The 17059-nt window shown below is 32.1% G+C and overlaps 2 protein-coding genes across 10 annotated transcripts; both read right to left on the bottom strand.

Annotated features, from left to right (window-relative positions):
- Positions 1 to 853: 853 nt before the first annotated feature.
- LOC146921358 (F-box/FBD/LRR-repeat protein At1g13570-like) lies at positions 854 to 9676 on the bottom strand. Of its 7 annotated transcripts, none has more exons than XM_085714780.1 (6): positions 4214 to 4362; positions 3176 to 3240; positions 2816 to 2975; positions 1700 to 2519; positions 1424 to 1573; positions 854 to 1351 (listed from the first exon to the last, which is right to left on the bottom strand). In XM_085714780.1, the coding sequence occupies exons 4-6, from the start codon at positions 2510 to 2512 to the stop codon at positions 1058 to 1060; spliced, it is 1257 nt and encodes a 418-aa protein (XP_085570906.1). In that variant the 5' UTR covers positions 2513 to 2519; positions 2816 to 2975; positions 3176 to 3240; positions 4214 to 4362; the 3' UTR covers positions 854 to 1057. The 7 variants fall into 7 exon arrangements, with proteins under 7 accessions (XP_085570906.1, XP_085570908.1, XP_085570910.1 ...); XM_085714782.1 differs by having other exon boundaries at positions 2816 to 2964; XM_085714784.1 differs by having other exon boundaries at positions 2816 to 2944.
- Positions 6387 to 9747, bottom strand: LOC146921357 (F-box/FBD/LRR-repeat protein At1g13570-like). Of its 3 annotated transcripts, XM_085714777.1 has the most exons (5): positions 9646 to 9731; positions 8876 to 8926; positions 7293 to 8142; positions 7018 to 7167; positions 6387 to 6910 (listed from the first exon to the last, which is right to left on the bottom strand). In XM_085714777.1, the coding sequence occupies exons 3-5, from the start codon at positions 8133 to 8135 to the stop codon at positions 6605 to 6607; spliced, it is 1299 nt and encodes a 432-aa protein (XP_085570903.1). In that variant the 5' UTR covers positions 8136 to 8142; positions 8876 to 8926; positions 9646 to 9731; the 3' UTR covers positions 6387 to 6604. The 3 variants fall into 3 exon arrangements, with proteins under 3 accessions (XP_085570903.1, XP_085570904.1, XP_085570905.1); XM_085714778.1 differs by lacking the exon at positions 8876 to 8926 and having other exon boundaries at positions 9646 to 9747; XM_085714779.1 differs by lacking the exon at positions 9646 to 9731 and having other exon boundaries at positions 8876 to 9013.
- Between the last annotated feature and the right edge of the window lie 7312 nt (positions 9748 to 17059).

Below are 17059 nucleotides of genomic sequence, written 5' to 3'. Positions count from 1 at the left end.
ACACCGTGTCTCCTATTTTATCCTAATTTTGCTTAAAATCGCTCTACCTTTCCCTCCAAAAAGACATAAGGATCCTTGTCCCTAAAACCACTAAGTTCAGCAATAACCAACTTTGAAAGAAGAATTACAAGACAAATTACAAACATCAGTACCAATAATATTCCAATCATGATGAAAAAAAAGGCAGAAAAGGAAGCAAATTACTATCAGCATAAAAAAAAAAAAAAACAACAACTTGGTTAATCAAAAAATTAGCCACACACTTGCACATTGGAAGCAAAAGTATTAGAGTAATAATACAGGACACGTTGCTCAATACCTTCTTGAATATCAATAATCAAATCACCACATTTAAGAATGGATATGGATTTAAAAGCATCCTCTCCAAAATTCCTCCTCATAATTAAGAGTTTGCTGAAGATTTAATTGAGCTTTACCTTCTTGGTCAATCAAACCATCACTAACACCCAAAAGATCAAAAATTTAATTTTGCACAATATCAAACAATTAGTCAAAGCCTCTTCCACCCGAATATGAATATCACCCAAAACAAACTTATTCCTGCTTTTCAAAGCACCTTTAACAACATAGGCTTCTTATTACTATCAAGTCATTTGTAGGTTTTGAGAGGCTTGGAACAATTCAGTCATAGACCTATGAAAAACTTGTGCATTTTGAAATGTTTGAGGTTGTTGCTGGTAGTTGTTGTAGTAGCTTGGATATTCATAACTATATCGATCAAAAACACTTCCATTATGAGGTGGGTGATGGTGAAATTTGCCACTGGAGAGATTGTGTGCAACAATGAAAGCTCCAAATTGTTACGAAAATTTCTACTATGCAACTAGTAAAATTAACCTAGAAAATAGAACATTTTTTCCTCATTGATTGACTGTTCCAGAAAGATAATTCATCAACATGATAGCCGTCCATGTGTCATCATCTTAAGAAACATAACAAATTTCAAACATGAAAGAAATTAAAATTCAACTAACATTTATTCCAGAATTTCTAAATCTACGTCTTGGACTAGCACACGTAAGCCCAAAATTAGAATCTACATCCCTTGGTGCAGGAATTCAATGTGTGCTCCTTGTGAAGCACGTTTCATCCATATGTTGAACACTATAGGCACATATGATTTGTTGTAACCACGATGAACATTCAGAGTAAGAGTTTTCAACGATGAGGAATTTGCAAGTATGAAACGAATCAAACTCATAACATGTTTAAAGTTGGTTTGAACTTTGATATTCACCGTCAAAAGTTGACTAAGGCAACAACCACTGCACTTTAACTCTTCCACACGACCCGCCGCTTGTGTCTTATAACCACCTTTGTCGTGATAAGTCTACATTATAAAATAGAGTCATATTAAGACAATCAAAATACAAGCTAAGAAGCATAAGGTATTCATGGTCACCTCTATAGCAAGTTCCACCAGGTTAGAAGCACTTTTGAGTACACGAACAATATACAAAAGTTCTCTTCTTTCATCCAAATTCACGTGATCTAATTTCAGATACCTCAAGCTTATCAGCTTTGATGGATAAATGATACCTGCATACAACATCTATGCATACAAACAACAAGCTATGAGATATTGGAAATATTTGTACAACACTTCAAAGTGAAAATAACAGAACTTTCAATGTAAATATTGGAAACATTGGATTGGATGATCAATCAAATTACTGACCTTGGAAACAAATCCCATAGTAAGCCTCTGAATTTTTGGCAAATTTTTATTCAAACTAGATACCCCATCCTGATTAAGTACAAGTGTAAGATCAATTAGATTCTTTGCTTTCTCCAAACAAATTGATTTGATGGCCTGAAAATGTTCAATGTTGAAGACCTTGAGAGTAGGAGCAGATAAATCAATACATTCAAAACCAGAACAATTTACAATGTAGAGCTCTTCAAGTAATGGGCAACCAAAAATAAGACTCTCAAGGGCACCAAACTCAAATGTAATACGTTCGAAGTGAAAGTGCACCAAACTTTTAAACCCACAGAAATTAGGCGGAACTAACAATTTAAATTTGCATATCCGAACGTGGGTCAATTTCTGAAAAGAGAAGAAATGAGATGGCATTCGATAGGGAACCGATTCATTGCTCGCAAGTTGAATAAATTTAACACCTTTCCTCGACAAAACCAGAATCCACTTAACAATGCATCCAAATGGGATGTTGAAGCCAGAAGGGATGAAAAGTGTAAACTTATTAATCGGCCCATTGTGGAGCAAAAGAACTTCCGTGATAATTGTACAAACCTCAGGGCTATGGTCCTTAAAATCCTTCAAGTCGTACAAATCGAAAAAGTCTTTGTCAAACTCAAGCCATGGGAATGAAATCCATATATCCCTCCACTTTCTAGATAGAATACTGGTCCTAGCTAGGTCTCGGATGTTCAGGTGTTGTAGAATGCCATCAATGACATTACTTGGTAAGTCACTGATTCGATCAAGGTGATCACCGTAATTGGCCTTCTTGTTAGACAGAGTCATAAGTGAACTACAAATTCAAGCAAAAGAGTAAATATTATGAAGAAAAAAATGCACCCATATTCAACTATGGAATGGGAATTCCTGCGTAGAAAAATACCCACGTCATTCAACTAGTAAATAGGAATTCATGCTTAAAAAATGACTACAATCAAATTATAAAGACAAAAATGAAGAGGTAAACTCAAATTAAATAACCAAATGGTGCTGAGATAATAGTTCACATTGTTGATATTATAATCAATTCATCGATTGAAAAAAATTCCCTATATGTGAAATCAAGAAATGAGTAAACTTGCAGAATACCTGATTTTATATTGTGATCATAACACTTGCTGTACTTCGTTGACTATGACTCATGCTTCAGATTTTTATGTGTATATTATGTTTTGCAGCATTCTTGAAAAGCATGTGTTATGGTCTAACCTCAAAAGACTTGAATCATAATACAAAGACTTGAGTATAGCTTCAACGTAAAACATTGAAAATACTTAAGTGAGGAACTTCAGAGAAGACATAGAACACAAAACTTGGAAAAATTAGAACAACTGAATATGCATTGCTGCTACAAACCAAGGGAAAGGCTTTGAAAATTGATATAAAAGAACGAGAAAGAAAGAAAGAAAAAAAAACGAACAGGAAATAAGAATCTCACTTATCACTCACCAAATTGAAAGTTCCCCAGCTTGACGATGTAAGGCAGGTGAAGCTCCACTACTTACATGAGATCCCTTGATAACCAAATTATAATAAGCAGATTAAGAACTAGCCAATTATTCATTACCTTTATAATAAAGTAAACTATGCATGAGTTTCACATCTTCATTTTATTTTTATCCTTCATAAGTTTTAGAATAAAATTTAACAAGTTACTGTATGGAAAGATATTTTAGTATCAACAAGCAAATTTTCAGACACTAAGAGTTGTTGTGAAAGATTGACAACATACTCCCCCTCCCCCATCATTGCATTATCATCATAATCATAATATTTAAACATTTAAGACATCTTAAGCAAATGCTCCTTACCACTAACACCCAATTTAACTTAACTGACAACATTTGTTTTCTCTTTGCTTAGCATACACAAAGAACCATGAGAAGAACATAGCATATTTCAAGCCACTCACTCTAGAGCTATGAAGCACAGAGACTTCTCGGATTAGGCGTGTTCCAGTGTCGGATATGTATCGTGTCTGACGCCAACATCACACCGATACATGAGTACATTGAATTATGTCATTTTCTCGCATTATTATCATTGTCAACGTGTCTGTGACTGTGTCCGTGTCTGAGTTGTGCTTCATAGCTCTAGAGTAGTTTGAGACTTAACTTCACATTCATGACCTGTTTAGATTGACTTATTTGAGCGTATCTATTAGCATAAACACGTGTGATACCGTTTGAGAGAGTTTATGAAAACAACTTATAACATGTCCATAAGTTGTTTTCAGATTATTTTCACAAGCTAACCATGATAACAGCTTATAACTAATATGAAACCATTTGAGTTTATTTAATCTTTTGTTATAAAAATAGCTTACGCATAAGCACTTAAATGATTTCTTCTGCATAGATCAAAACAGAACAAACCATTAAATTTGATTTTAAGGTTCCGAAGCCAAATTGGGGGGGAAAGAAACAGAAAGAATAAAATTGATATAGGAGTAGAGTAATAATCAGATGAAGGAGAAGAAAGAGGTACCTGCCCGGCCTGAGACGGAAATGCAACGGTTAACGTCCGGCGTCCCCTCGCCGTGCGCACGACGCCACTGAAACTCAACCCACAAACCAAAAAGCCTATGTCAAAATGGAAAATTTATCACTGAGAAATGATATTGGCACAAAGGTGACAACTGTTAACAATTTTCTCTCTCTTATTTTTTACTCTCTCTTCATTAAATATATACATTATGTTTTAAAATAATTTATTCAAGTTAACATTTCTCTTTATTCAATAAATATTATCTATCTCAAAATAAAGTTAGTCAAATTGACTGAATAAATTTTAGTCAAATTGATTGAATTAATTATGTATCTATTCAATAAATATTATCCATCTCAAAATAAAATTATTCAATTACACCTCCTCCGGTCACTATTACAAGCAAAAGTCTGTATTTTAGATTCATTCAACTAATGATGTATATAGTCTTTATTATAAATCACATGCATCATTTAATGAATGAATCTAAAATATTAATTTTTGCGTGACCGGAGGGTGTATGTTATAAATACTACTTTTTATACAAGTTCTAGACAAAAATGTTGAAATTCGTAGATCAAACTTTGTATCGTGATTAAAATCTAAATTCATCTATGTGTTTGTGAGTTTTTCATGATTATTTTTTTAAGAAACTAAGCGAAATTAAATTAAAAAGGCAACAAACAGTTTCTCAAGCACAAGACGTGCCGGAGAAACTGAAAAGTGAATATTACTTAGGCTACAAACTAGCCGGGTAAAAAAAACAATTACTCAAGAGCCTGTAAATAACATACTCCGGTCACTATTATAAGCAAAAATCAACTTTTTAGATTCATTCATTAAATGATGCATTTGACCAATAATATAGACTAAATACATCATTTAATGAATGAACCTAAAAAGTTGATTTTTGCTTATAATAGTAACCGGAGGGAGTAATGGGTTTAGCCTCCAAAAGGGATAGTCGAAATCGAACATAATGTAGTGCGTTTTCAACCACCAATACGTTTGGAGTTTAACCTTTTCTGCAAGCGACGCAAGCTGATCCATCTTATTGTGAAAAATCCTCCTGTTTCGGTCTTTCCATATAACAAATAAAACCAAAATCCAAATAATGGTAAAAGTTGTCTTAGAGTTTTTGGAGAAACCTCCAAGACCGCTAAACTTATTTGAATGAGAAATAATATCTCCATGAAAAACTGTATCAATTCCTAGCCAAATCGAAACCAAAAGCCACATGCAACCATAGTAGTCGCACTTAAAAAACAAGTAATCCATGTCCTCTAACCCACCACAAAGGGCCGCACAAGAAACTTGAGAAACATCGAGCACATTTCATGATTATTGATTAAATATTTTATTTGTTTCAAGATCAAATAGGATCTTCAATGGCAAACAATGATCGATATTGCGGTTAGTGGATAAGATTAAGTCATTCTCCTTTTTGTGGTTGAAAGCGAAGTTTGTTTCTTTCCCTTTCAATTATCATAATTGGTGGCTTAGTCCTTTCACGGTTTTGCGCATCGGCTAAGTTGTTATTTCTTTTCTTGCTTTACTTGTTCTTTCAATTTTCCAGCTTGTAAATATTGTTTAGACTCTTCTATTTTTCCTTAGCACACCTTGTGCCAAAAATGACATTTTAATTTGGTAATATATTTCATTTTAGCTTCTTAAATAAAAAAAAATCTTCAAAAGTTGGCGGAAAAGAAGCTTATTATTATTATTATGAGCATAAAAACAAAACAACTTGGTTAATCAAATCATTAGCTACACAGCATATTGGAAGCAAAATATTAGAGTAATAACACAGGTCATGTTGCTCAATACCTTCTTGATTATCAATAATCAAATCACCACATTTAAGAATTGACGTGGATTTAAAAGCATCCTCTAAAAAAAAATGGATTTAGAAGCATATTTAATTTTGCCATCCGCATCACAATGCCAACGTAACCAAGATTTTTCCGTCCAAAATCCCTCCTCATAATTACGAGCTCGCTGAAGATCCAATTGTGCTTTAGCTTCTTAGCCAATTAAACCCGTTACTAACACCCAAAAGATCAAAATTTAATTTTGCACAATATCAACCATTGTCAAAGTGTAACTAAAAAAACCATTGTCAAAGCCTCTTCCACCCAAATTGTTAGGAAAATTTCTACCTCAATTGGAAAAATTAAGCTAGAAAATAAAACATTTTTTCTTCATTGATTGACTGTTCCAGAAAGATATTTCATCTAGTAAACTATTCAACATGATAGCCGTTCATGAGTTATCATCTTAAGAAACATGACAAATTTCAAACATGAAAGAAATTAAAATTAAAATAACATTTTTTTCAGAGTTTCTGAATCCAAGTCTTGGACTAGCACTCATAAGCCCAAACTTAGATATCTAAATCCCTCGGTGGAGGAATTCAATGTGTGCTCCTTGTGAAGCACGTTTCATCCATAACAAGTCTTGTGAAATGTTGAACAATATAGGCACATCTGATTTCTGAAAACCAAGTTGAACATTCAGAGTAAGAGTCTTCAACGATGAGGAATTTGCAAGTATGAACCGAATCAAACTCATAACATGTTTAAAGTTGGTTCGAACTTTGATATTCACTGTCATAAGTTGACTAAGGCAACAACTACTGCACTCTAACTCTTCCGCACGACCCGCCGCTTGTGTCTTATAACCTTCCTCATGATAAGTCTACATTATAAAATATATAGAGTCATTATGACAATAAAAAGACAAGCCAAGTCTAGAACCAAAAAAAAAAAAGGCAAAGCTAGGAAGCATAAGGTATTAATGATCACCTCTAAAACAAGTTCCACCAGGTTAGAAGCACTTTTGAGTACACTAACAATATACAAAAGTTCTCCTCTTTCATCCAAATTCACGTGATCTAATTTCAGAAACCTCAGGTTTATCAGCTGTGATGGATGAATGATACCTGCATACAACATCTATGCATACAAACAACAAGCTATGAGATATATTTGTACAACACTTCAAAGTGAAAATAACATAACATAACTTTCAATGTAAATATTGGAAATATTGGATTGGATGATCAATCAAATTAACTGACCTTGGAACTGAATCCCATAGTAAGCCTCTGAATTTTCGGAAAAATTTTATTCAAACTAGATGCTCCATCCTGATTAAGTACAAGTGTAAGATCAGTAAGATTCTTTGCTTTCTCCAAACAAATTAATTTGATGGCCTGAATCTGTTTTATGCCGATGATCTTGGCCTGAATATGTTCTATGCCAAGGACCTTGAGAGTAGGAGCAGATAACTCAATACAGTCATAACCAAAACAACTTACAATGTAGAGCTCTTCAAGTAATGGGCTACCAGAAATAAGACTCTCAAGTGCACCAAACTCAAATGTAATACATTCGAAGTGAAAGTGCACCAAACTTTTAAACCCACAGAAATTAGGCGGAACCAACAATTTAAAATTGCATAATCGAACATGAGTCAATTCCTGAAAAGAGAAGAAATGAGATGGCATTCGACAGGGCTGCCATTTGTTGGTCGTAAGTTCAATAAATTTAACACCTTTCCTTGACAAAAACAGAATCCACTTAACAATGTATCCATATGTGATGTTGAAGCCAGAAGGAACAAAAAGTGTAAACTTATTTATCGGCCCATTGTGGAGGAATAGAACTTCCGTGATAATTATACAAACCTCAGGGGTATGGTCCTTAAAATCCTCCAAGTCGTAGAAATCAAAAAATTCTTGGTTAAACTCAAGCCGTGGGAATGAAATCCATATATCCCTCCACTTTCTAGACAGAATACTGGTTCTGGCTAGGTCTCGGATGTTCAAGTGTTGTAGGATGCCATCAATGACATTACTTGGTAGATCACTAATTCGATCAAGGTGATCATCGCAATTGGCCTTCTTGTTAGACAGAGTCATAAGTGAACTACAAATTCAAGCAAAAGAGTTAATATATATTATGAAGAAGAAAAAAAACTGCACCCATATTCAACAATTGGAATGGGAATTCATGTGTAGAAAACTACCCACATCATTCAACTAGTAGATAGAAATTAATGCTTTAAACAATGACTACAGTCAAATTATAAAGACAAACATGAAGAGGTAAACTCAAATTAAATAATCAAATGATGCTGAGATAATAGTTCACGCTGTTGATATTATAATCAATTCATCGATTGAAAAGAATTCCCTATATGTGAAATCAAGAAATGAGTAAACTTGCAGAATACCAGATTTTATATTTGATCTTAAGTCATAAACTTGTTGTGTTTTTTTAACTATGATTCATGCTTCAGATTATTATGCGCATATGATGTTTTGCACCATTATTGAAAATCATGTGTTATGGTCTGACTTCAAAATACTTGAATCATAATACAAAGACTTGAGTATAACTTCAGAGTAACACATTGAAAATACTTAAGTGATCAACTTCAGAGAACACATACAACACAAAACTTGAAAAAATTAGAAAAATTGAATATGTATTGCTGCTACAAACCCAGGGAAAGGCTTTTGAAAATTGATACTACAAAAGATAGAGAGAACAGGAAATAAAAATCTCACAAATCTAATATCTAAGCCTCCTCCAATAACCAAATCAGAGAGTAAAATTGGGGAATTAGTTCTAAATAAGAATTTCACTTATCACTCACCAAAATGAAAGTTCCCCAGCTTGATGATGCAAGGCAGGCGAAGCTCGACAACTTATAGTAAGCAAATTAAGAACTAGTCAGATATTCATTACCTTTATCATAAAGTATAAACTATACATGAGTTTTACATCTTTATTCTATTATTTATCCTTCATGAGTTTTAGAATAAGATTTAACAAATTACTACACGGAAAGATATTTTAGTATCAACAAGCAAATTTTCAGACAGTTAGAGTTGTTGTGAAAGATTGTCAACATACTCCCCCTCCTCAATCATTGCATTATCAACAAGCAAATGATCATTACCACTAACACCCAATTTAACTTACTTTCAACATTTATTTGACTCTTTGCTTAACATACACAAAGAACCATGAGAAGATTAAAGCATATTTCAAGTCACTCACTTTAGAGTAGTTTGAGACTTAACGTCACATTCATGGCCTGTTTAGATTGACTTAGGCTCTATTTAGTAAAAAATAGCCGATAGCTAATAAGCTAGCTTATAGCGGATGAGCTTATTGAGGAAGACTTATAAGCTAGCTTATAGCTGATAGAGGATAAGCTAGCTGATTGAATTTGTTCTTTTGTTGTAAAAATGGCTTACGCATAAGCACTTATATGATTTTTTCTGCACAGATCGAAACTAAACCAACCAATAAATTAGGTTTTAGGGTTCATAAAAGTGAAATTGGAGGGAAAAAAAACTGAAAGAATAAAATTGATATATGAGTAGTGTAGTAATCGGATGAAGGAGAAGAAAGAGGTACCTGGCCTTGCCTATGACGGAAATGCAACGGTCAACCGAATGAATAACAAGTAATCATTTTGATTAAAATAGTCTCACGGTTGAAATTAGTGTTTAAAATCGTAACAACCGAATGAAAAAATCGTAACACATGAAAAACACAACTAAACTTTTGTTATCTATACCAACACTTATAAAAACTAAATGGAAATGTTTATAAAATAGGGAAAGTTAATATTAGATAATTTTTTTAGAGTTTGTTTTTGATAATTTTTTCAAAAAGTTAACATGAAGGTTTGAATGGAGATGCCGAAAAATAAAGAGAGTAAGGGTGTGTTTGGATTCAGGGTTTAGGAAGGAAAAAGAGGGGATGATCACTTTTATTTTTTAAACTACGAATAATGTAAAATGTTTTTTAAAATAATTACATGTTTTTGAAGTAATATATGATCATTTATCATGTCGTTAATTCAATTTTCTAAATATTATTTTATAATATCTGTAATTTAAAAAAGAAAAGTAAGTCCTCCCCTCTCTTCCCCTCCTAAACCCTCCATCCAAAAACACCCTAAGGGAAAGAGAAAGAACACAAGAAGATTATGTTGCAGTTTTTATTTTACCAACTGAATCAAACTAAACCAAATCAAATCAAATCGCAGCACAAGAAAAACACAAATAAAGCTTTGCCATATCCGGTGAAACATGGTGGTCGGTTTGAATTAGGACCTTCTACAAGAAACGGTTTAGCGGAAGCCATTTTCTGGATCAAAGAAGCAAGTTATCTTTCCTCTTGCTTTGATGCCGATTGTAAGTTCGGATTGTAACCTGGGGGGGGGGGGGGGGGGGGGGACTAGGTTTCTAGGAATATTGGTCAATTCTTAGTTTAGCGTTGTTGATAATTTTTCTGGTAAATAATGATGGAGACATGAATGTGGAAAAATAAAAAAGCAAGGGAAGAACAAAAGGCACAAGAGAATTATAGTGGTTCCCTTATAAACCTTAGGGTACTCCACTCCCTTCACACCCCGCGGAGGAATTCACTATGTAAAGAATCTTTGTTACAAAGGAACCTTAATCCCAAGGCCCCTTAACAATATTTCTCTGCACACCAAGATAGCACCCTACTATCTTTACAATAAGAATCTTCACCAAACCTATGATGAAATTCTCACAAACAAACAAGATAGCACTCCACTATCTTTTACAACAATTTCCACCAACAATGGTGAGAAACTTTACAACAAAGTAATTGAAGAATATCAAATGTGTATGGCTGTATAATCTTATCAATATCACTCTTAAACAAATGGACTTAGTACTCAGAAAACTTTTTAATAAATGTTAAAGTGTAGACAAAGTTTTCCAAACAATTTGAATGAAAGTTTGAAAGCAATTGATATTGAAAATGTCAATTGAGATAATGAAAGTTGTTGTCTTTATTTTGTTTGATTCTCAATTGAATTTATAGAGGCTAAAAAGATATTCATGAGGCATTGCTACTTTTTAAAAGAAAATTGTTGTTGCCAAATTAAATTAAAGAAACGGCCGTTGTAATGTTAATTATGCATGGCAATGGGGCGGGGTGGGGGACAGGTTTTACCTTCCCCGTCCCCATACCTGATTCCCATATACTTACCCGTTACCCTACCCATACCCAACGGGGATGAGAAATTGAATCCCATCCCCGTCCCCGACGGGTTCGGGTATCCCCGCCCCATCCCCATCCCCGCATTGAATAATTTTTTTTATTAAAAAATAGAAGTTTTTTGGCATCTCCAAGAGCAATGTTGTAATACATTATCTAACAATGTGCTCACTTTAACATTTGTTAGACGGAATGATTTAGTTGATTTTAAATATCAATGGTAGTTTTTATTAACATGACAATTATCAAACAAAATAACATGACATATCAACATAAAGTAATTTTTTTACATTTGGGACGGGTTTGGGGTGGGTACCTATAAACCCGTTACCCATCCCATACCCATACCCGTGTTTTGAAATCGGGGAAAACCCATACCCATACCCAAACCCAGTCAAAATGGGGAAAACGCGTCAAATTGAGTTTGGTTCGGGCGGGTAACCGCGGGTATGAGTTTTGTTGCCATGCCTAATGTTAATTCATGCAAAACAATGATTTAACCGTTAAGTCTTCTTGTTAGCCAACGGGAAAAAAATATATAGTAACTAGCCGTTAATACAAAGTGAAATGGCATGATCAATTATGTGTAGATTTTGAAAACACGTAAGCCAATACTCCAGCTTGTATTTTATATGCAATTTACATAGCCAAAATAATTAATTTGCAATCAATTATTCTACTATAAAAAATATATGCTGAAATATTATTCATAGACATTAAAGCCATATATAATTTGATAAGGCCATGATGAGAATAATACTAGCAGTTTTCAATGCATGATAAAAATATTTTTATGCTAAAAAATTATTGAAAAATTTCCATAACAAATTATGGGTTTTCATGGAAAAATAATTTCATGTAAAATCACTATATATGAAAATCAATGTGAGTGTGTGATTTCTTTTATGAGAATATTAGTATTGTTTTAAAAACTCAAAACATAATTATTAGAAAGATTTCTGAGGATAATTATTAGAAAGATTTCTGAGGATAAAATATGATAAAATTATTAAGGAATATTCTTATACATTTTTTGTTGATAAAAGACCAGCTCAAGTTGCATTCAGTTTTAGAAGTCTACAATTGACAAAATCTCAGTATACAGAAGTAAGCTGGATAATGTAAGTTTAAAAGAGGCCCACATCACACATGAGTAACTTATGCCTAAGTTAAAATAAAGGAAAACTAGGAAAGGAAAAAAAAACAAAGAACAAAGAAAACAAAAGTAAAAATATGAAGTCATTCAAAATATGATGTGATATTTGTATAAAGTAGTTGAAGCTTCGACAGCAGAAATTCCATTCCATATTTCTCCTTCATTCAATAAACTAGTAAATATATCAAACTCATTCAATTCAACACCCATAATAATCTCACACATAATGCTCAAGAGTTGGTGAGAAGATTACCACAAAGATTATAAAAAGCATTTGAGAGCAATTCAGGGGAAAGCAAAACATAGGGTCTCCAAGTGAAAGCTAACATCCATCCCACAATTAGGGTAGGGACATTGCACCCATATAAACAACAGTAACCACTAGTCATACTACTAGCTCCTAAGCAGATAAAATGTAAATGTGTATTTTCCGTGAGCCATTTTTCACCAATAAGTCTTTTTCTGTTTGTTCAAAACAAGCTTAGATACATTTTTTGGCCCCTTTATTTTCTGGTGATACAAAGTTTTAGACTTTTAGTCATCAATTTCTAAATTTTAAAGTATAGCCCCCCTATTTCTGAAACTTTTCCATAATTAAATTTTAGACTTATTTTTATTGATGTGTCATGTTGAATATTAATCTAACAAATCGGGAATGATATAGCAATGCGTATTTTTTTTTTTTTTGAAAATCTAAAATATAGTCCCTTGATTTAAAAAAATTCTGAATTTTTTCCACCATTGAAATTTGGACTTATTTTTTGATTTTTTCTGTCTTTTTTACAAGTTGAAAGTTTTTTTAAGACAAAGATTGAAGTGCAAAGACATCATATAGTAAAAACATCTCGACTGTGTTGCGATCTCAAGGCAACCACCTACTATTTACAACACCCTAGTAAATATATTGAAATAAAATAAAGAAAAATAATTCATTTGAGTACTAAACATAGGGTTTGAGTCAGATTTGCTAACTTAGCTAACTGAACAACGCAATCTATAAGCTAAAAGTGGATAAAAATAAAAAGGAAAGACAAAATTTTGGGGGACATAGATCTATAGGAAAAGGAAAATAAAAAAAAGATGATTATTTTTTTTTTTTACATTTTTTCATTCAAGTTTTTATTTTTTAAAACAATATGTTTTTATGATATGGAAAATAAAATAAGATGATTTAATCGGGGGACTAAAACTGTGAATCAGTGAAAATAGAGGAACCAAAAGTAAATTAAATCAATATTTTTCTATCCATTTCTCAATCACATTATAAAATATACTTTGTCAAAATTCTTGCCTCCCTCCGAAGAATATTCTCCATCAAAATTGTTTTAAAAGAGATATGCATTGCAGGTCTAATGTTCTGCATATACAAAAAGATATTTGTTTTGAATGCCAACATGACCAAGACCCATCAGAAGTGGAAATCAGATATTGCTTGATTGAATGGCCGGAATGTCTACTTCGTGAAATATATAGTCATCCAGTTGCTTCGCATTTAGAAATATATAGTCCAACAATTTGAGAAAACTGAATAGAAAATGTGATGCAATTCCGCCTCGCTTATTTTGTCACCCTACAATTCAACAACACATGAAGTTCGAATACATCTAGTATGATTTGAATATTGCAGTTAAAATCCCGGCTTTATCAAATTCTGCTATTAAATTTATAGGGATCCAAACCTGCTATGTTAATTTTTTTCAAGTATGTATCGTTATTTAAATTCACATCAGTGAAATAGTAGTCAATATAATTGAGATTATCAGTATACAACTCAAGATTTATAGGTGTAAAAAGTATTGTATTAGGTGGTATCCTTTGCACTCGTAAATTAGTGGCTCCACTGTAAAGGTGGCTACATACCATCATCTGATACCATGGTTTATCCAAAGACTCGCATCCCTTACAATTTAACGTGTTAACAAAGCATATTATATCTTTTTAATTTAATTTAAATTCAATAGTGTAACTATTTACAATTTTGCAGAGACAATACAAACCGTCTCAAAAGAAAAATATAACTATAAATTTTCTACAAAAATGACTATAAGTATAGCGTAAAAAATGAATTATTAGATACTCCCTACGGTCACATTTATAAGCAAAAAACTACTTTTTAGGTTCATTAAAGACCTAATGTATTTGGTATATATTATGGACCAAATACATTAGGTGTTGAATGAACCTAAAAAGTGATTTTTTGCTTATAAATGTGACCAGAGGGAGTATTTTTTTGTTTTTTTTTTAAAGAATTAGATTTTTTTGTTATAAGATGAATTGTAACAAAAAAATTAATACTCCCTCCGTCCCATAATAACCGAGCCATTTGCAAAAAGAAAAGTGTCCTAAAATAATTGAGCCATTTCACTTTTCAATACATATTAATTACTTTTTTCCTTTTATAACTCTAACTAATACTACTTTTATCATTCACAATTCAATATATTCCACTTTACATTTATGATAGTGAAGAATGCACTAATACTTAACAAGTGCACTTAAAACTATTTTTCTCTCTCCTCTATTTATACATTTTTCTTAATACGTGTGAAATGAACTTTTGGCTCAGTTAATCTGGGATGGAGGGTGTATAAGATGAACAATTGAGTGTAACTTTGCCCATTATTTTTCTTCTCTAAATTAACTTCTAATGTCGCACGGTATTAATTGGTGAACTCAAGCCCCAATGATTAGGACTATCTTTGAGGTCTTTGAGGTCGGTATCATTTTTAATTCCTACACACAACAGTCCAAATCCAAACCTAACACTCACATACCCCACTCGAGTTTGATGAATTGTCTTGTTCGTCATTGTAACAAAAAAATTTAAAATTATATAGTTTGTAGGAAAAATATGACGAATAAGAGATGACTCGGATTGGATAAGAATCGAGTATGAGCCAGCATGACATTTTGTAGTTATATTATTTGGTTGTTTGTTCTGTACCGTTTCTTTCTACTCTAAATTAATTTTATGATTAATTGGATTGAGTAATTTGGTTTTTCTCATTGACACAAGATTATTTAGTTAATATTAAAAACTATTCATTTAAATTTGTACAAAAAAAAATATTTATTTGACTAATTCACGAAAAATATGATGAAAAGTGCGACAATTCTTTTCCTTCAACTCAAACAGAAGCCAACCAAATTAAAAGAAGGAAAAATCAAATTTTTTTTTTCTTTCTAGAATTGCCTCCTAAACTTTCAAAATGAATAAGAATGATCGTAAATATGCAACCTGACTGTTGAATAAATACCTAACCGTTGACGAATAAGAGGATCATATTCCACCGTAAAAATCACATCCCACAATTCACGGACATATGATCAACGCTTTCCTCCTTCCAACAACCACACAAACAAAGACTAGAGTTAGACGGTATAACTCCACACCAAATCAAATTATACACGAATTTTTTATGCTGAGTGTTTGTTGTGGTGAAAGACACCAAGATGCATTTGAGTAAGTAATTCAACATAGTACAGCAGCGATTAGTGATCATCCTTAACAAAGATACGTTTGGAATCCTTGGATAAGTAAGTTCTTTCGAATTACTTTTGTATTTTTCCTATCTTTCAATGGCAAATTTCAAATCATCACTGTTAATAGATAATGACTTATGAGAAATTCCCGGTTTCGTATCCTAACTTCACCTTTCAAACATCCAAAATCAAAATCAAATCAGACAAACAAGTGGTTCCGCTTTTCCTATCGCATGCATTGTACATGTTCTTCACTGGTCCATTTACATGACCACAAGCATAGAATAAATCATGATAATAATAGACAAAAAAATATCTCACTTTATTTACCATGAAAATTCATAACCTCAAAAATTTTGTTGTTTTGTTTTCACACTCAACAAAAGTATGATACTACTAATTAACAAACATTCAATGTATAGGTAAAAGTGTTACATCTCAACAACTGATTCAATTTAGAAATGAATTTGATTTCTTTTTATGGTGTTTTTATTTTTGTTTAGAAAAAAATATAGGTAGAGAGAGTTTTGTACCAATCACCAGAAAAAGGAAAGAGTTTTGTTCCCCTAATGCTAACCAAGTAAATTTGATTCAACTCGATGATTTAGGATTTTTATATATTTTTAACATTAACAAAATTGTATAAGAAATTTCATAATCAAAAGTACATTACCTAAATGAGTTGATCATTAGGAAAAAGTATTATTAGAAAAATAGAATGGCTTAGCCTAAAATTAGAAAAGTACATTACCTAATTGAATTGTACATTACCTAAATGTTCGCCCATGAATTATTGATCCAAAAAATTCATATACATAAAAGTTTCCTTGCAATTAGTTGGATATTATATTGGAGAACATCTTTTCCAACATATACATGTTGGATTGATCGTTTTTTTTTACTATACAGTTTTACAAATTTCATATGAAATCAATGAAGAATTAAACATAAGAAATTATTTCAAAATATTAAATAAAAATAAAACTTTCAAACAATAGTTGGTTTTCTTTTACCATAATACAAAGAATAATAGAAAAGAACACATAAGTATAACATATTTTATAAGAGCTAAAACTAAAAAAAAAAAAAAAAACTAATCAAAAAATAAAATAAAATAAAAGAGCTAAATAAAAATAACCAACATAGATTGGG

The sequence above is a fragment of the Medicago sativa genome, chromosome 5, assembly GCF_051527215.1.
Source record: "Medicago sativa cultivar Bolivia chromosome 5, Bolivia_mono, whole genome shotgun sequence".
Classification (NCBI taxonomy): Eukaryota; Viridiplantae; Streptophyta; class Magnoliopsida; order Fabales; family Fabaceae; genus Medicago; species Medicago sativa.
The sequence above is the reverse complement of the archived record's forward strand: the minus strand, read 5'-3'. Positions and strand labels throughout refer to the sequence as shown.